This window comes from Erithacus rubecula (assembly GCF_903797595.1).
Source record: "Erithacus rubecula genome assembly, contig: scaffold_100_arrow_ctg1, whole genome shotgun sequence".
In the NCBI taxonomy this organism is placed as follows: Eukaryota; Metazoa; Chordata; class Aves; order Passeriformes; family Muscicapidae; genus Erithacus; species Erithacus rubecula.
The window spans coordinates 351,493-371,240 of NW_027636406.1; the positions used below are offsets into that span (position 1 = coordinate 351,493).

Below are 19,748 nucleotides of genomic sequence, written 5' to 3' on the forward strand. Positions count from 1 at the left end.
TGTTGCACATCCCTCACTTCTTCTTTTTCTTCTCCTCCTATCAATACATCATCTATGTATTGGTACACAGCTACAGTGTCAGGTTTGGGATTTTGGATTGGCTATACAGGGGAGGTTTGCAAGTCTTGTATAACCGGTTTAATTTCTACTTTGGCACCAGAGAGAAGAGGGCATTGTTTTAAACATACAGATAATTGCATAGGTGATTTATGGCCAGCAGTGAATTTTATTTCATGTATAATTTGCAAGCAGGCAGCTTTTTGAATGTTTTTTAGAAGTTGGTCTGGGGTGCCAGTTATGGCTAGAGGATCACCTCTTTTTAGGGGGCTAAGTCCCCCAGCCCAGTAGGCTGCACACTGTGTCAGAGACACGGAACACGAGCGTTTCCAGTTGTTAAGAAAACTCCAGGCCCCCAGTACCCACTGGCTTCTTGTTCACTTAATTTAATTTGATCTCCTCCAGTGAGTGAAACTCTAAAAACATACTCGGTCTCAGATTCTTGGGGGGTGACATGAGTATTCTTTCTTTAATTTGGCCAATTCAGTAGCAGTGTATGGTATTTCTTTGGAGGTTCTGTGGGGGTCAAAATCCTCGTCGTTCAGGTATCTATATTCCGTTTTAACGAGAGGTCTCATTTTTGAGCAGCAATTTTCCCCACTATTTTGTATGTGTACTAATTTTCTCTGTGGGTATATCTGTTTTAGGTGGTATGTTTCATTCTCTTCTGTTTCATTAGGTGTATCTGCATGTTGTGAGGCATGTGATAGTTGAAGTAAATAGATGTGATTTCTTTCCTGCTCTAGTTGGCTTTGCAGAGATTCTACCTGATTTCTTTCCTGCTCTAGATGGTTTTGCAGAGTTTTTACCTGATTTCTTTCCTCCTGTAATAGTTTTTGCAAAGTTTCTGATGCGATCTGACCAACCCGAGTGGGAGTCATGACTGGTTCTTTTATGGATCTCAGAGCACAAAAGACACAGCAGGAGACAAAACCAGTTTATTTCTACAGAAATGCAATTTATTTAGTGTCAACCAAAATGCAATAGTGGGACAGAGAGAGAGAGAGAGAGAGAGAGAGAGAGAAAGGGGGTTGGGATTATAGCTACCAAGACGGGCAGACAAATCCTCATGGAGCCAGCCAATACATGTCTGTTGCTGTCTGGGGTCTCCTTTGCGAAAGTCACTTTTATAGTCCTTTCCCAAAGCGAGTGGCTTCTGGCCAAAGGGTGGGAAGATTTATGGACTATTGTATGAGGAGATCGTTACCCTGAAGAACAGGTGGAAACAGGACGCTTCAAGGCACACCAAACCATCTTTGTTGTTATGAACACACGCAGGGCAGCCCATACTGAACCAGTCCATTGTTCTTCCATCTGTGGAAGCTTTGTTGAGTCAGCGCCCCGTGACTAGTTGTCATGAGAAACCAGTTCTGGTAGGCATCACCTGCGGAACAGTTACTTGGCTTTCCTCCCATCCCTGGCCAGCGCAGGCCTCAGGCGAGGGTCGTTGGGCAGAAACAGACGAGAGGCTCTGACGGACTCTCACAGGGTAGAAAGTAAAATCCACTGTCCCAAATGAATTCCTGATGTCAGTCTGCATCCCAATGGGTTTTTGGCCTGCTGAGTCCAGGTGCCCACGGTGAGCCAGGAAGACGTGGAGACCACCAGCCAGGTGAGTTCCCAACATGGATCACCAGGACCATGGATCACCAAGGCTCTGCCCAGCGAGGGTCACTGGGGAGCATTCAGCGGGGTCCAACAGAGGGGATGGAGCTGGAGCAGTGCAAGAACCTCTTCCCACACGCAGGGCACTCACAGAGCTTCCCTTACCAGTGCCCCCATTGGTGCTGGGTCACAGCAGAGTTCTGGGAGAAGCTCTTCCTACACTGGGGACACTGTTAGGGCCTCTCCCTGGTGTGGATCCACTGGTGGGTGACGAGGGTGGAGTTTTTCTTAAAGCCCTTCCTGCACTAGGGGAAGTGGAAGGGCCTCTCCTCTCCTCTACATGAATCTGCTGATGCTTTAGCAGACTGCATCTCCCCTGAAACCTCTTGCCACACTCAGGACACTCATAGGGCTTCTCCCCGGTGTGGATCCTCTGGTGGACAATCAGGTGGGATCTGTGCCTGAAGCTCTTCCCACATTCCCCACAGTTGTAGAGCCGTTCCCCAGTGTGCACTGTCAGGTGTTGCGTAAGTTCAGAGGTGTCATGGCAGCCGTCCCCACATTCCCCACATTTGTAGGGCCGTTCCCCAGTGTGGATCCTCTGGTGGCGGATCAAACTGGACCTCACGCTGAAGCCCTTCCCACATTTCCCACACTCATAGGGCTTCTGGCCAGTGTGCATCCTCTGGTGGCAGATTAAACCATAGCTCTTGTGGAATCCCTTCCCACATTCCCCACACTCATAGGACTTTTCCCCAGTGTGGACCCTCTGGTGGTAGATCAAATTGGAGCTCTGGCTGAAGCTCTTCTCACATTCCTCACACTTGTAGGGCCGTGCCCCAGTGTGGATCCTCTGGTGGCGGATCAGGCTGGAGCTGAGGCTGAATCCCTTCCCACATTCCCCACATTTGTAGGGCCGTGCCCCAGTGTGCACTGTCTGGTGGCGGATCAGGTGAGAGGTGTTCCTGAATCCCTTCTCACATTCCCTACACTCGCAGGGCCGTTCCCCAGTGTGCACTGTCTGGTGGCGGATCAGCTCAGTGGTGGTTCTGCAGCCCTTCCCACATTCCCCACACACATATGGTCGTTCCCCAGTGTGGATCATCTGGTGGACAATCAGGTTGGAGTTCTGGCTGAAGCTCCTCCCACATTCCCCACACACATACGGTCGTACCCCACTGTGGATCCTTTGGTGGTGGGTGAGGTCGCTGCGCATCCTGAAGCTCATCCCACATTCCCCACACTCGTAGGGCCGTTCCCCAGTGTGGATCCTCTGGTGGCGGGTCAAACTGGACCTCACACTGAAGCTCTTCCCACATTCCTCACACTCGTAGGGCTGTTGCCCAGTGTGGGTCCTCTGGTGGATGATCAGGCTGGAGCTGCACTTGAATCCCTTCCCACATTCCCCACACTCATAGGGCTTCTCCCCAGTGTGGATCATCTGGTGCCGGACCAGGCCGGAGCTCGTGCGGAAACTCTTCCCACATTTCAAACACTGAAGGGGCTTTTTGCCATCATGAAGCTGCTCATGGACCCTCAGCTCAGAGCTCTGGCCAAATCTCTGGCTGCCTGCCCGGTCCAGGCTGGGTCTTTCCTCCTCGGATCCCCATGATCTGCGTTTACAACCCATCCTTGTGTGGGATCTCCACGGCTTTTCCTCCCTGTTGGATTCCTGCACTATGGAGCCGCTGCAAACAGCCTCTTCCATGAGGTTCTGCTGTGGGGATTTGTCCTCCATGGTCTCCGTCCTCAGATCCTGGTCTGGGGGGGGGGGAAGGACAAGGAGAGGATGGGATTTGCCTCCGTGCCAGAGGGAAGGAGAAGGAGATGCCCCCAATCCTCCCTGTCAGGACAGAGGAGGAAAGGGGCAGTGACTTCCTCCTCACCTGCCTGGCTGTCCTGGGGCATTTTCCTGTTCCTCACAGCCTTTTCCTCCATCTGGATAAGACTTGGGAATGGAAAATCTTGGTTTGGGGGAAAAACAAAGTGCTTGATATGGCTTTGAAGGTCCTGCTGCCTGAGTACATCTCTAGAAATGCCCGGGCTGTTTGGTGTCCATAAAAACCTCCAAAAGTCACGAAGGAGCCCAAAAACACTCTCCCAGAAGATCCCTGTTCACACTGTCTTCACTTTGTGGTTATGGGGGTTCCTGTTCTCAGAGCTGATGGGGACCCGTGGCTCCTGGGGATTCCCCCTCTCCTGGCTCCTGCTCAGACACGCTGAGGGAGTTTTGTGAGTCCCAGGGCTCATCCTGCCCTGATCCTGACTCAGGTCCCAGGGTCCCCCTCTCCAGCATCCCCCCACTCCAGGCACTCAGGGCTTTCCCCCGTTCCCTGCCAGCCCTTCCAGGCTCGGGGGGCCCGCACCCCACTCATCTCCCGGCTCCACCTCCCCTCCAGGCTGCCGGGGGTCCCCCAGCTCTGCTGTCGCCCCTCTCCCCATGCCGGGGCTCCCGCCTTTCATCCCCCGCCTCTCCCGGGGATCCCCAAAACCGATGTCCCGCCCCGCCGGGACCGGGCCATCGCCACGTGGGCCCCTCCAAATCCCCCCAAGGAGCATTTACGGCTCAGCTTTGGATTCCTGCAAGAGCCAGAAACATCCCTTCCTCACACCAATAAAACAATACCTCTCCCAGGGACACCCAAATACATTTGGGACTCGATTCCCGAATCTGCGAGGCACAAACACCAACCCCCATTCCCCAAGAATCCAAAACCCAACCAGCTGTGCAGGAGCTGCCGCGATAGCCCCGAGCCGAGCTTCCCCTCCACGCTCACCCGCGGGATGCAGGAATGCGATGCTGCCAGGGCCAGCAGAGCTGCGGGCTCAGCGGGCTCGCCCTGCAGCACCGCGATTCTCCGCCTGCGCCTGCTGCTCCACTCCTGCTCCTCCTGCTCCTGCTCCTCCCATTCCTCTCTCCTCTCCTTCCTCTCTCCTCCCCTTCCCCTCTCTCCTCTTCCTCCCGCTGCTCCCCCGCTCGCATCCCAGACCCCCCTTTGCCACCCCCTGTGCCCCACGGCCGCCGCAGCAGCGGCTGTTGGGGAGGGGGCAGCACCCCCTGAGCCTGCAGGGGAGACAGAGCAACTGAGAGTTAGGAATCGAGCATCGAGAAATGCTTGGACTAGAAGGGGGCTGACAAAACCGTATGTTTGCTGGAATTTACGGTGCTTACAAGAACAGGGGGAGAGCAAGGCTGCAGGATAAGATAAAGTGCTGGGGTGGGCGAACAGGATGCAAGGACAAAGGCACCACAGGATAAGGAGGATTCTCCAGATCCCTGAACCCAGGAAAACTGGTATCAAAGTCCAGAAGAAGGGCAAAGGAGTAAAAAGAATATGTGCAAGGAGACAAGATGAAAAGTTCAACTGAGAGGAAGACTGTTTCCTTTTTCCCAAGGAGCAGTGTGGAGCAGAAAGAGGCGTGTAACTAATTTTAATATGAAGCGGAGACAGGCAATGAATATGTATTAGGTGTATTGTGCAATTGTAGTTTGTAGAGAATAAAAAGAGAGGTGCAGGTCGCCAAAGGTGTGCGTGGTTTTGGAGGCGCTATCCCCCTCTGCGCTGAATAAATACATATCTACTCTTATACCTTATTTTGTGCGGTATAGAGAGTTTTTCCGCGCTTCACAGGGCTGGGCAGGGGGCTCGGGGTCCCCCAGTGCAGATCCGTCTGTGCCGTCCCCCTCCCCCCGAGCCCCAGTTCCGCTCCCGGGGGTCGCTGGATGCGAGGGGGTGGCGCAGGTGGGGTGGAAGTGGGGAGCGCTGGGCGCTGTGGCTCTGCCACTGCTACAAACACATGTTATGGCATTGACTTCTCCTGGATATTCAGAGAAATACTGTATGTGTAGTGTGAAAATAATTTTCTAAATATAGTTTTCTTTAAAAGTAACATAGGTTAATGAAGAGTATTTGTAATACAGAAACTACTTACTTAATTAAATAATACTCAATAAAAACACCTATTGCTAATATACCAGTTACCAGCACCAACTGTCTCTAAAAACTAAAAGCCACAAATCAAATTAAAACTTATTAAAAAAAATAAATTAAAACCACAACCAAAAAACCACAAATGCTTTTAAAAACCAAACTCATAAAATAACCATAAAAACAAATCCTAAATTATAAAATATAATTTATAAAAAATTTGAAAATATACAAGAAGCAAATAAATTCAAAAAATATACCTCAAAAAAAAGTGTATTCTTAACCAAATACTAAACTTCCAACCATTATAACCTTTTACTTTACTATTTGTCTCTTATTTTCTTGTATTACACCTTTTTAAATCAACACAAAGAGGAACACATTTTTCATGCCACTCTCTGGGGAGTCACCACTGAGCAAATTGTTCAGTTTGGGCTCTGGCCGTGCTGATGAAAGGCACTGTGCTCTGTGGCTCTTCCCAGCAGCTGCCCAGTCCCAGCCTCAACTCTTCCCTCTTTCTTTTTCTCTCTTTCCTATTTCTCTACCTCACATTTCCAGTTCAATCAAATCTATGTTCAATCAAATTCGTAGGTTGTGCTCCTATGGTCTCCTTTGAACCTTCATTGGGCTTGAGGTGTCTCACCCTGCTGGGCCCCTTCTCATCACCATCGTTCTGGGATTCTGTCAGGGCCGCTCTTTCCTTTTCTTCTTCCCTCTGCTTTGAGCTGGGAATGGGCTGGAAAATGTCCAGCATGTTATAAATCCATATTATAATATTGGTTTTTTGCAAATATTAAAATGCCTGCTGTATGTATAATGTTATAGCAATTTTGCTATAAAGATATAGTTTTTATTTCTGCTATTAACTAAACTAAACATAGTAGTGAAGTAGCTGATATAGTCATGCTTGTGGGAATTGAACTGCCTGCTTGGTTGGGATTCCAATGGAGAGGTGATGAAGTCCCCTGCTACAATCAGCACCAAGTATGGACCGAAGCCCAGGCTGGAGGTGACAATAAGAACAGACTGAAGCCACAACCAAGAAAAGTGCAGGCTCTAAAAAGGCAAACCCGAGGAGGAGCCGTGCTAAACAGTTCTTGGAACATGTAAACTGCTTTGGTGGAAACTGGGAGGGGTTGGCCAAGTATCCCAAAGCATATGATGTATATCATATCATATCATATCATATCATATCATATCATATCATATCATATCATAAAATTACTCTTATTCCAAGGCCATGGTATTGAGAAGCTTGAAAATGATAATATCAGTAAATGGAGGATAACCAGGTACGGAAGCACACCTCATAGAAAATTGGTAACTGCACTACAGTTGAGAGTCAATGTCTGCCCCACGAGAGGGATCCTGGCCAGGGGTACTTGTGGAAACTTGATAATATTGTGGTGCTGATAATGAAACATCAGCCTGTATTATAGGAAACTGTCCAATTACTCAAAACACCAGGAATAAAGGCACAAAGAGACACATCTGTGAGCTGCTAAAAAGAAGAACTGGACTGTATTTCAAGAGATGATCACAACAAGTTATACAAGCCAGATTTGATATTTGTTAAAGGAGGAAAGGCATTCATGGTGAACATGACAGTCAGATACAAGCACTCCAACTCCTCCTTGAAAGTTGCTGCCAATGAGAAGGTCAGGAAATACCAGTGCCTTCACAGACTAACTCAAGATCTTACAAATGCATCAGACATTGAATTTTTGGGATTTCCGATAGAAGCACAAGGAAAGTGGTGTGAGACAAACTCTTCTGCTCTTGGCCCTAGGTCTCTCTAAGATGAGGCAAGAGAAGACAGCCTGGGCCCAGAGCATGCAGAGCACTGCTCTCCTCCATTGGTATGGTACATACTTTTGTGAACAAAGCTCGATGGATTGTTCCTGTTCATGAAAATAAAAAATAAAGCTGAACAGCATTGCTGGACAGTGGGTAGGACATGTGGGAACAATTCAATTCTTTCAATCATACTTTGTTGGCCACTGCCCATATTTGGGATAAATTCACCAATTTGGCCCAGGTGGATAGGCCACCTATACTTAACCTGGAAAAGAAATATATTATCATATCTATTCATAAGAAGCCATGAATGATCACGATTGGTTCCATCTTGTTAAGACTGTTCTCCAGAAAAATGACAGCAAGGTTGATTACAGCATGTTCCCTCAAGCCAGGGCAAAGAGAATTTATGAGAGCAGCGAGATGCTCTGAAAATTTGACAGTCCAGCAAAAAATAATTTGATAAATTGCTTAATTGAGAAATTATGCTTAAATTATTTTTACTTTTAACTTCATAACAATTTGTGGCTTGTAATGCAGACTTTTTATTTAATTATAAAATATTACTTAGACTTATGAAGAAGAAGGCAAAAAAGGACAAACTTTTGTTCAAAACTTCTACTTGTTTTCTATATATATTATTCTATTCTAAAACTTTAAAATCTTATTTCCAACATTTTAAAATTGTTCCCGGAAAAGCAATGCTTAGGTCAAGTATATAGGAAATTATGGATGAGAGCCAGAGGGGATCAAGAAAAGATCCTGTCAATATGGGAGCCTGACCTAAGATTGAACTGCTGGATGGTTCAGTTGGTGACACAACACCAGAATGGGATGTAGCTACTCCAAAAACTCAGTGTTCACTGGAGGAAACAGGACTTCTGGTCCTCCCAAATTTCCCCTGCCCTAATCATGCAGCAACACATGGGGAGGGGGACTGGCTCAGGTACCTCATGAGGGAGCAGAGATCCACCTGCAGCCCACGGAGGCCCAGAATGGAGCAGGGATTTACCTGCATCCAGTGCTGGATCCTGCTCTGCAGTAGATCTGCCCCCCACCACTGGGTTCGGGAAGAATTTCTTCAGAGGAAAAGTGGAAAAAACCTGTTTATTTAGCAAACAAAAAAAACCCCACTCCCCAACACAAGAAAAAAACAGCCACAGATGACAAAAGAAACTCTTTCACCAGTCTGAGAGGATGAACAAACTCAGAAAGTCTCTGGTGCCGGGGAGGGCTGAATGCTTATCATGAAAATGCAGACTCCAGGAACTACTCGATGTTCCTAGGTCCTGGTCCGGAACAGGTTCAGATGGTATTCAGGAAAAGAGAAGAAGGAAAGCAAAGAAAACAGTCCAGAGAAGGAAATTGGGCTGCCTAGCTAAACTAACTAATAAGGAAAAAGCAAAAGCAAAGCCAGCGAGCCAAGCCAAGCAAGCAAAGTGAAAGCAAAGCCAGTGAGCCTCCCTAAGCCCAGACGATGGTGGAGGGGCACCCGCTAACTAGACAAAATAAACCTTTACTTTCAGAGTCAATTCTGAAAGCAGCGAACATAATTTCAGAAATGCACAGCACACTCAATTGGGGATACAAAGCGTCGTAACGTCACCCCAGGACACCTGGGGAGAGGAGCTCAACTGGAGCAAATTCTTGGTTTAATTAATGTTCACACGAGGTTCCTCAGTAGCATCCTTGGTTCCATTGGGTCCTATGGTGTCAGAATGGCCCCTTGGTTCTGTTAGGGCCCATGATGTCACAGTGGCCACCAAGTTCTGTTAGGCCTCATGGTGTCACAATGGTCCCTTGGTTCCGTTAGGTCTCAAGGTATCACAATGTCTCTTTCATTCCATGATTCCCCATGCTGCCATAGTGACTACTTTTATATGTTGCTATCCATGGTGTCACAATGGCACCTTGGTTCTCTTAGGCCCCGGGGTGTACCAATTCCCCTTTGGTTTCTGTGGTCCATTGGTGTCACAATGGCATTTTGGTTCCACGAGACTCCATGATGTCAAAATGGCCCCATGATTTTTTTAGGCCCCAAGGTAACACCATGGCCCCTTGCTTCTCTTAGACCTCATGGTGTAACAATGGCCCTTGGTTTCAATAGTTTCCATGGTGTCTACATCACCCCTTGGTTCTCAGAGGTCCCATGGTTCCAGAATGGCCCCTTGGTTCTATGAGGCACCAAAGTGTCACAATGGCCACTTGATTCCATGAGGTTCTATGTGTTTCTAGGTGTTACAAGGGCCCCTTGCTTCTATGAGCCCCCGTGTGTCACAATGGATCTTTGGCTCTGTTAGGCACCATGGTGTCACAACACAACCTTAATTCTATGAGACCCCACGGTGTCACCATGGCCCCTTCATTCTATTAGGCCCCATGGTGTTAATAATTGCCCCTTGGTTCCATGAGCTCCCATGGTGTTCAAAATGGGCCATCGGTTCCATGAGCCCGCTTCGTGTCACAATGGCACTTTGGTTCTGTTTGGGTCCATGTTGTCAAAATGACCAATTTGATCAGACATACCAGATGGTGCCACAATGGACCCATGGTTCTGTGAGGTCCCATGGTGTCACATTGGCCCCTTGGTTTTATGAGGCCATGATGTCAAAATGGCTCCTTAGTTTTGTTAAGTTCCAAGGTGTCACAATGGCACCTTGGTTCTGTATGGCCCCATGGTGTCATCATAGACCATTGTTCCATGAGGCTCCATGATGTCAAAATGGCCGCTTGGTTCCGTGAGGTCCCATAGTGATGCAATGGAACCTGGGATCTATGAGGCCCCATGGTGTCACAATGACCTATTAATACCATGAGATCCCATGGTGTCTCAATGGACCATTGGTTCTATGAGCCTTCATGGTGTCACACTGGCCCTTTGGCTCTGTTAGGCCCCATGGTGTCACAATACACCCTTGGGTCTATTAGGCCCCAGGTGTCACAATGACCCCTTGGTTTTCTGAGGACCTATGGTGTCACAATGGACCCTTGGTTCCATGAAGTCACATGGTGTCACAATGGGCCCTCGGTTCTGGTGGACACCATGGTGTGATTATGGTCCCTTAGTTCTGTCAGACCCCATGGTGTGAAAAGGACCATTGGTACCATGCAACATAATGGTGTCACAACAGCCACTTGGTTCTGTTAGGCCCCATGGTGCCACAACCACCACTTTTTTCTTTTAGGACCCATGATGTCACAATGGTTCCTTGGTTCTCATAGGCCCGACGGTGTCACAATTCCCTTTTGGTTTTTGAGGTCCATTGGTGTCACAAGGGCATTTTGGTTTTACAAGGTTCCATGATGTCAAAATGTCCCCTTGTTTCTATTTGTCCGTATGGTGTTCAAATTGGCCCGATTGTTCTATGAGCTCCCATGGTGTTCAAAATGGCCCCTTGGTGCTATGAGGCCCTGTGGTGTCACAATGGCCCCTTCGTTCCGTGAGGCCTGATGGAGTCACAGCGGCCCCTTCGTACTGTTAAGCACCATGGTGTTGCAAATGACCCTTGGTTCCATGAGGTCCCATGTTTTCACAATGGTCCCTTGGTGTAATGAGCTCCCATAGTGTCACAACAGCCCCATAGTTCTGTTAGGCCCAATGGTGTCACAATACATCCTTATGACATTATGCCCCAGGGCATAAAATGGTCCCCTTGGTCCTTTTAGACCCCACAGTGTTCAAAATGGCATGTTGGTGTCATGAGGCTCTACGGTGTCACAACAGCACTGTGGTCCAGTCAGGCTCCATGATGTCACAATGGTCCCTTGGTTCTGGGAGGCCCCATGATGTCCTAATGGCCCCTTGATTCTGGTGGACACCATGGTGTGAAAATGTCCCCTTTGTCTGTTAGGCTCTATGGTGTGACCCAAACCCCTTGCTTCTTTTATGCCCCATGGTGTCACAATTTCCCATCTGTTAAGACCCACGGTGTAACTATGGCCCCTTGGTTCTGTTAGGCCCCATAGTGTTAATAATTGCCCCTTGGTTCTGTGAGCTCGTAAGGTGTTCAAAGTGGCCCTTTGGTGCCATGAGGCTACTTGGTGTCACAATGGACCTTGATTCTGTTTGAGTCCATGTTGCAACAATGACCACTTAGATCAGATATGCCACATGGTGTCACAATGGACCCATGGTTCTGTGAGCTCCCATGGTGTTATAATGGCCCCTGAGTTCTATGAGCCCTCATATGTCACAATGGACACTTGGTCCTGTTAGGCCCACTAGTGTCACAATACACCTTTGGTTCAATGAGGCCCCATGGTGTCAAAATGGCCCCTTGGTTCACTGAGGCCCCATTATGTCATGATGGCCCCTTGGTTCCCTGAAGTCCCATGGTGTCACAACAGCTTATTGGTTCTATGAGGTCCAATCGGGTCACAATGGTATCTTGGTTCTATGAGGCCCGTGTTGTCAGAATGGCCCCTTTATTCTGTTAGGCCCCATGGTGTCACAATGGAACATTGGTTCCAGGCAGCACATTGGTGTCGCATTTGCCTCATGGTTCTATTAGGCCCCATCATATCAAAATGGCCCATTGGTTTCATATAGCACAATGGGGTCACAATGGATACTGGTTTCCTTAGGCCCTATGGTAATCCCAATAGACCCTTGGTTCTTTTAGGACATATGGTGTCACCATTTTCCCTTGGTTTTGTTAGGACTCATTGTGTCATGATGGACCCTTGGTTCCATAAGGCCTGATGGAGTTACAATGGCCCATTTGCTCTGTTTGGCCTCATGGTGTCACAATTTCTCCTTGGTTCTGTTAGGACCCATGTTGTCACAATGGCCCCTAGGTTCATATTGGCCACATGGTGTCACAGTGGATCTGTGATTCGCTGAGGTCTCATGCTGTTACCATGGCCCCTTGGTTCTATGATTGCCATGTGCAACAATGGACCCTTGGTTCTATGAGGCCCCACGGTGTCACAATGCACTCTGGGTTCTATGAGGACCCATGGTCTCACAATGGCCTCTTGCTTCTCTGAGGTCCCATGGTGTCACAATGGCCTCTTGGTTCTGTTAGACTCCATGGTGTGTCAATACCCTCTTGGTTCTATGAGGCCCCTTGGTATCACAATTATGCCTTGATTCTCAGAGGACTCATGGTGACACATAAGCCCCTTTGCTGTATTAGGCCCCATGGTGTTCAAAATGACCCCTTGGTGCCATGAGGCCCCATGGTTTCACGAAAGCCCCTTGGTCCCATTATGCCCCATGGGATTACAATTTCCCCTCAGTTGTGTTAGGACCCACAGTGTCACCATGGCTTCTTGGTTCTTTTAGGCCCCATGGTGTTCAAATTGGTTCTTGGTTCTATGAGCCATCTGGGTGTCACAATGGCACCTTGGTTCTATGAGACAAAATGTGTCAATTTGGCCCATTGGTTCCATGAGGTCCCATGATGTTTAAATGGCCCCTTGGTTCTATGAGCCCCCATGGTGTTACAAAGCCCCCTTGGTTCCATGGGCCTCCATGTGTCACAAGGAACCCTTGCTTTCATTAGGCTCCAGGGTATCTAAATCACCCCTTGGTTCTTTGAGACCTCATGGTGTCACAATGTCCCCTTGGTCCCCTGAGCTCCCATAGTTTTACAATGGCCTCTTGGTTCTATGAAGCCCCACGGTGTCACAAAGGCCCTTTTGTCACAATGGACCATTGGTTTCATATGACACAATGGTGTCACAACAGCCCCTGGGTTCTGTTAGGCCCCAGGGTTTTGCAAAACACCCTTGCATCCATTATGCCCTGTGGTGTAACAATTTCCCCTTGGTTCTATTAGCACCCATGATGTCACAATGGCCCCTTGGTTCTATTATGCCCCATTGTGTTCAAAATGACCGCTTGGTGCCATGATGCCCCATGGTGTCACAATGGCCCCTTGATTCTCTTAGGCTTCATGGTGTGACCAAAGCCCCTTGTTTCCGTTATGCCCCATGGTGTCACAATTTCCGCTCAGTTCTTTTAGGAACCATGATTTCACCATAATATCTATTCTGCTTAGGCAAGCCTTGACAAATTGTGTTAGTTTGTTGAGGACACAAGGACCAAAAATTAACACAAGCAAAATCATGATGATTGGTCCTATCAAAGTAGATATTATGGTGGGAACTCAAGGAGAATGGTCAAAAAGTGACTCAAACCAGCTTCGTTGAGCATCTCTGTCTTTCTTTCGTTGCACCAGCCTTTCTCTAAGTTCCGCCATTGCATCTTTAATTACACCTGAATAGTTGGCATAAAAACAACACTGTTCTTTCAGGGCGGCACACAAACCTCCTTGGTGCATAAGTAAAAGATCTAGCCCACGTCTGTTTTGCAATACCAACCCAAGAGTATGTTGTATTGATGGCAACAAGAGTTTTACAGATAGGTCGGTTTTGTTGAACTAATTGTTGATTGCCCACACAGATTCCCAGTGATTAGTGCTAAAGTGATTCCTCTCCAGGGGCTATTCAATTGGCATTGGGTTGGGTGGGATTCCTTGGAATAGGTAAATGGGATATCAAGGGCTACACCCTCATAAAACAGAGGATTGGTGTCATAACAAATCCAGCAAGAGTATCTTTTTGTTGGGCTCTGCCCTCTCTTTTTCCTGTTGGTGGCTTTCTCCCCACCCTGGGTCTCCCCGCCTCCCGACTGGGGAAGTTGTTTCCCTACATGGAAATATTTTGGGGCATGCTCCCTGATTGGACCTTGTGTCTCTGGGCATGCCTTCCTCCCCCTCTTTGTCCATTTCTGTGATTTTCTTCTCCCAACTTCCCTCTTTTTCCCGCCGCATGAATTTGTAGCAGGCAAAGACTTTACACCCCACCCTTCTTTATGCTGACCAGCGTCATTTTTGGAGCACAGAGTGGGGGTCTGTCCCAAGCCTCCTCAGGGTCGCACTTGCCAGCAGAGTTCCCAGCCTCACTGACAGTCTCATTACTCGGCCTCTGTCCCAGTTCCACGGGTGAATTGCAGGCAGGACTGGGGGGTCACAAAGATAAAGGGAAATGTTCTTTATTTTTGTGTGGTGAGTCAGCAGACTCAGTGGAACAACCATCAGACGTGGTGTGTGTGGTCACCCCAAATCCCAATCTCAATCACTCTAAATCCCAATCTTGGAGTGACACACAGGCAGTTCTGAGCCTCTGTGAGAGTCCGTCCGAGCCTCTCATCTATTTCTGCCCAACGACCCTCGCCTGAGGCCTGCGCTGGCCAGGGATGGGAGGAAAGCCAAGTGACTGTTCCGCAGGTGATGCCTACCAGGACTGGTTTCTCATGACAACTAGTCACGGGGCGCTGACTCAACAAGCTCCCACAGATGGAAAAACAATGGACTGGTTTGGTATGGGCTGCCCTGCGTGTGTTCATAACAACAAAGATGGTTTGGTGTGCCTTGAAGCGTCCTGTTTCCACCTGTTCCTCAGGTAACGATCTCCACATACAATAGTCCATAAATCTTCCCACCCTTTGGCCAGAAGCCACTCGCTTTGGGAAAGGACTATAAAAGTGACTTTCTCAGAGGAGACTCCCTGAGATCTCCCCAGACAGCAACAGACATGTATTGGCTGGCTCCATGAGGATTCGTCTGCCCGTCTTGGTAGCTATAATCCCGACCCCCCTTTCTCTCTCTCTCTCTCTCGTTCTCTCTCTCTGTCCCACTATCGCATTTTGGTTGGCACTAAATAAAGTGCATTTCTGTAGAAGTAAACTGGTTTTGTCCCCTGCTGTGTCTTTTGCGCTCTGAGATCCATAAAAGAACCAGTCACGACTCCCACTCGGGTTGGGCAACAGCTGCTTTCCAGGTTTCTTGTTCTTGCAGTGCCTTTTGCAGCACTTGCATCACCCTCCCTCCTCCCTCATGATTTGAGCCTTTTACCAGAGCCCATTCACAAAACATCATCCACGTGCGCCTTGGTGCATCCTTCCCAACACTCCAGACTGAGAATCTCCACCAGGCTGTCAATGGCCCCTAATTGCAACAGTTGCACATTCAAAATCTTTAGCCTTGCATAAGCCACTGCTTATGCAGTTGCAACACTACCTCGACATGGGCTTTCATCTCGGTACGGGAGCGTCCTCCCCGCCAAAGTCGGTCCCTGAGGCGAGATTCCCGATCTCCCGGCCGCACCTGTTCCTGTGCCAGGGGCGGCTCCCAGGTTTCAGCACCACCTGTTGCCTCTTTCAAGGCAGAGTGACCCGGTTGGAGAAAGGCACGACGACTTACAGGTGATTTGGACCAATCACTCACAGACACCGATATGGTGGATGGCAAAATGGTGGTGTCCTGGTTTGAAAGGACAGGTGTCTGCCAGTGGGGGCAGAAGTTTCCCTTTGGAATAGAGACTTTGGTTCCACTCCCCTCCCCCAAGTATTATGATTGTTGGAATCAAGGACTCTGAGGCAGACATAAGGGGGGTGGGAATAACAGCTCTTTTACTAATATATCTAACTATACAAACAGAAAACAATAACAGTTAAAATTGCTAACAGAACGAAATAGATAACTCGGTGTCAGTCCCTTTAGATGCAAGCACGCTGTCTCTGTACTTAGTCCAGAGCCCAGATTTGCCAGAGGGCAGGTGGGAACGGAGGCAGGAGGGAGGGGGGAGGGGCAACAGCGGCCACGCCGGTCTCGGGCGGGAACGGGCTCACCCTCACCGAGGGCGGCGGCTCCTCGCTGACCGTGTGTGTCTGGGTGATCAGCTGTGTCCGCAGAGGCAGGAGGCTGGAACAGGGCAGATGCAGGGCAGGTGATGGCAGAGGGTCTGGCTCTCCTGTGCTCGGCCGCGTGGCTGAACGATCCCAGGCGTCCTCCTCCCGGCTCGCCGGAAACGCGAGTGCCCTCCTGGAAGCCTGAGAGGCCCCTCTGGGGGCCGTCCCCACCCACCCCCTTTGTCTGGACCCATCAGGGACCCTGGGTGTAACCCGGCCAGCTCCATTGGCATGATAATGGGAAAAATTCTTACAACTGACACAGTAACAGAAAAACACTCAACCCCGAACAGGTGGTTATTTCCTCTTTGCATGGCCTTATATAACTATGGTCTGCTTAAATTATCACTAATTTCTTATTGGTTAATTAAGGCTCTACCTTCCCATACATCGTATCAATCTTCTGACCGAACTTTCCTGTCTAACCACACTGGATATGGGACTTAGAGTAGTGGAACTTGGGGCCATGGTCTAGCTCAGGTGTTAGGACTTGAACTTGGAGGTCTCTTCCAACCTAGTTACTCTGTGATTCTGTGATTCAGGGACTGATGAGTGGCAGCCACCAGAGGCCAAGGAGAGCCTGACCTTCCTGTCCTGACAGGTTTGTCTGGGAGCAATCCTTGGATACACGGAATTTGGAATGTGAATTCCTATTTTTGGCCATGGGCGCATGGAGAGAAGGATGGTTCTTTTCCATAGGAAGGCAAGCATGGAGTCCCAGTGCTTCAGGGGCAGATGAGCTGTAGCCACTGGAAGCCAAGGCCAAACAGATCCATCTGTCCTGGCAAGATTTCATCTGTGAGCAACCCTTGGATACACAGAATTTTGGGGACAGAATCCCAATTTCAGCCATGAGTGTCTGTATGAGAAAGCCAATTCTTTCCCATAGGAAGGAAATCACAGATCCCCAGTATTTCAGGGCAAATTAGAGGTGACCACCAGAGGCCAAGGCCAGCCAGACCTGTGTATCCTGGCAGCTTTTTCCATCTGGGAGAAACCCTTGCATATAAGGAATTTTGGAAAAGTATCAATTTTGGCCTGGGATGCTGGGCAGGAAGGACGGTTCTTTTCCGTAACAAGGACAGCCCAGGGCCCCAGGGTTTGAAGACAGCTGGGAGCTGACTCTCAGAAAGCCACAGGTGGCCAGACCTGTTTGTAATGGCAGCCTTTGTCTAGGATTAATCTCTAAATACAGGGAATTTTTGAGGCAGAATCCCACTTTGGCCATGGGCACCTAGAGGAGAAGGACAGTTCTTTTGCATTTGAAGGAAAGCCCAGGGCCCCAGTGTTTCAAGGCCACATGAGAAGAGATCCTTGACACACCAATGGCAGTTGGACCAGTCAGCCCAAGCCAACCAGACCTGTTACCTTTTCCCTTGGATTCATGGGGCCTGTAGTGTCACAGTTGTGTCATGTTGGATCCTTGGTCCCATGAGGCCCTGCTGCATCACAGTGGACCTTTGGCTCTGCATTGTAAGCATGTCCCCTTGGTCCCTTGGAGCCTCACAGTGTTACTCTTGTGTCCTTGGTTCCATGAGGCCCTGCAGTGTCACAATGGTCCATGAGGCCCTGCAGTGCCACAATGGCACTTTGGTTCCTCATGACCCCAAAGTGTCATCATGCTCTCCATGGTTCCTCGTGACTCCAAAGTGTCACCATGCTCTCCATGGTTCCATTAGGCCCTGCTTTGTCACAATGGCCTCCTGGGTTCCATGATTCCCTGGACTGTCACAAAGCTCTCCTTGGTTACACAGTGTCACAATGGCCCCTTTGTCCCATGCAGCCCCACACTGTCACTGTAGTCCCATTGATTCCATGAGTCCCTGCCGTGCTACAATGGCCCCAATGGCTACAATGGTCTCCAGTGAGACTCTACAACCACCTGAACATAGACTTTAGCCAGGTAGGGGTCGATCTCTTCTCCCAGGCAACCACTGACAGAACGAGAGGACACAGTCTTAAGATGCCCCAGCAAAATTTTAGGTTTCACATCAAGAAAAACATCTCAGCTGAAAGAGTGATTGGGCACTGGAATCTTCTGCCTAAGCAGGTGGTGGCCCCTAACAGTGTCCCCAGTGTGGGAAGAGCTTCTCAGACAGATCCCACTTGACCTGACACCAACAGAGCCACCACTAAGGGAAGCCCTGCCAGTGCCCTGACTGTGGGAAGAGCTTTGTGCTCCAGCTCCATCCCCATCAGAGAACCCATCTCAGGAAGAGTCCTGGAGACCCACAATCCCTGTGATCCACAATGGGAAGTGGCTTGTCGTCCTTTTAATTTGCCTCTAATTATATTTTGATTCATCTTCATCCCTTTAAAACACACAAAACTGGGGTAAAAATCAACAAATTTATCAAAGGCATTTAAAGCCTCACTTTTTACTAGTGTTTCAGGGTAATCTGGGGTTTGAGGATGTCCCAGTCTGGGGTTTCTCCTTTTCCCCGAGATCACCCCAGAGGGACACGAAGGATGGTTCAAACCCTGGTTTTCTCCCGAAGCCGCCAAAGAGAGACTGCCGGAGATGGTTTTCTCTTTTCCCAAGGATTGTTTATTATTTCTTATCTCTGGGACCTTTTGCCTGGGCAGCAGCGGTCTGCTCAGCCTGGCATCCATGGTGGAATCTCCCTAGTGAAGGCAGGGCTTATCTTATATAGTTAGTACTACGTATTACATGTTTACAAAATCTTACCAATACAATACAATTTTAGTAAATGGTCCAGTCCTGACCCCAACCAATCCAAGAGTGCCAGTGTGTCACCCAACATGGATGACATGGAGAAGAAGGAGGAAAAGGTGTCCACCCCCCAAATTCTCCATCTTGGCCACGTGTCCCTTATCATAAACATTCAAGAAAACCTATTTATCTACGTTCTAACATTCTAATTTACACTCTACTCATCATTATTTTCTGTGTCTCTTCTCTCAATGTGGGCAGATTCTCCCAAGGAGCCAAATCCAGCCCCTGCAGCTCCTGGGCAGCACTCAGGGGTCTCTGAGGGGTCTGCCAGGGGGGTTTTTGCACCCCCAAAGGAGCCAGGGAAAAACCCTGGACTCCCACATGGGGAGATACTTGGGGGGATATGGGTTGTTTGAGGGGGTATTTTGAGTAGTTGTCTCCATTTCTTGGCACTCCAAAAGACAAGAGGGAGTCTTGTCACCTCAAAGATACTCAATGCTACTAAAAACTACTGGATCACACCCCAAAATAACTCAATTCCACTGTCCCTCAGGGTGGAATGGGGTTGGAAGGCATTTGGGGGAAATATGCTGCAAATCAGGAGGGGTGATTGGGATGGGGATTGGGAGAGGTGGGATGAGGGAAACAGGGCTTGGGAAGGGGGTCTTGATGTCCAGGAGCGGTGGGATGGGTTTGAGTGGGGATTGGGAGGATGTGGAACGAGAGAGATGAAGGTTGGGAATGATGAAGGGAGGGGGACCCATTCCTGAGTGAGTTTTTGGGTATTGTTTGGGGGGTCAGGCTCTCTCTAGGTGGTATGGCCCCAAAGTGGCTGCCAAATCCCTGGCACCCTAAAACCCACCTGTGAGAGGGGCCCGGGCAGGTAAAGGCTGTGACAGGGTGTGAAAATGACATGGAGCTCACTGAGCTGAGATTGCTCTTCATCCACAGCCATGACTGGATCTCTCTCTCTTTTCCTGAATTC

General features: G+C 49.0%; 2 protein-coding genes across 3 annotated transcripts in view; one reads left to right on the top strand and one right to left on the bottom strand.

Moving 5' to 3' along the window:
- The window catches only part of LOC306815116 (olfactory receptor 14J1-like), a gene marked incomplete at both ends in the record, with an annotated part of 389,316 nt that overhangs the window by 209,116 nt on the left and 160,452 nt on the right, over positions 1 to 19,748 (top strand). The window lies entirely within an intron of this gene.
- Positions 1,557 to 19,748, bottom strand: part of LOC306815119 (uncharacterized protein) — a 145,378-nt gene continuing 127,186 nt past the window's right edge. The window contains exons 1-2 of one of the 2 annotated variants that reach the window (XM_079331744.1): positions 3,549 to 3,621; positions 1,557 to 3,423 (exon numbers count right to left, since the gene is read on the bottom strand). In XM_079331744.1, the coding sequence (XP_079187870.1) occupies positions 1,850 to 3,423; positions 3,549 to 3,600 (1,626 nt within the window). In that variant the 5' untranslated portion in view covers positions 3,601 to 3,621 and the 3' untranslated portion in view covers positions 1,557 to 1,849. Of the gene's footprint in view, positions 3,424 to 3,548; positions 3,622 to 19,748 lie in introns of those variants that run through there. The other variant, XM_079331745.1, reaches the window with a different exon arrangement.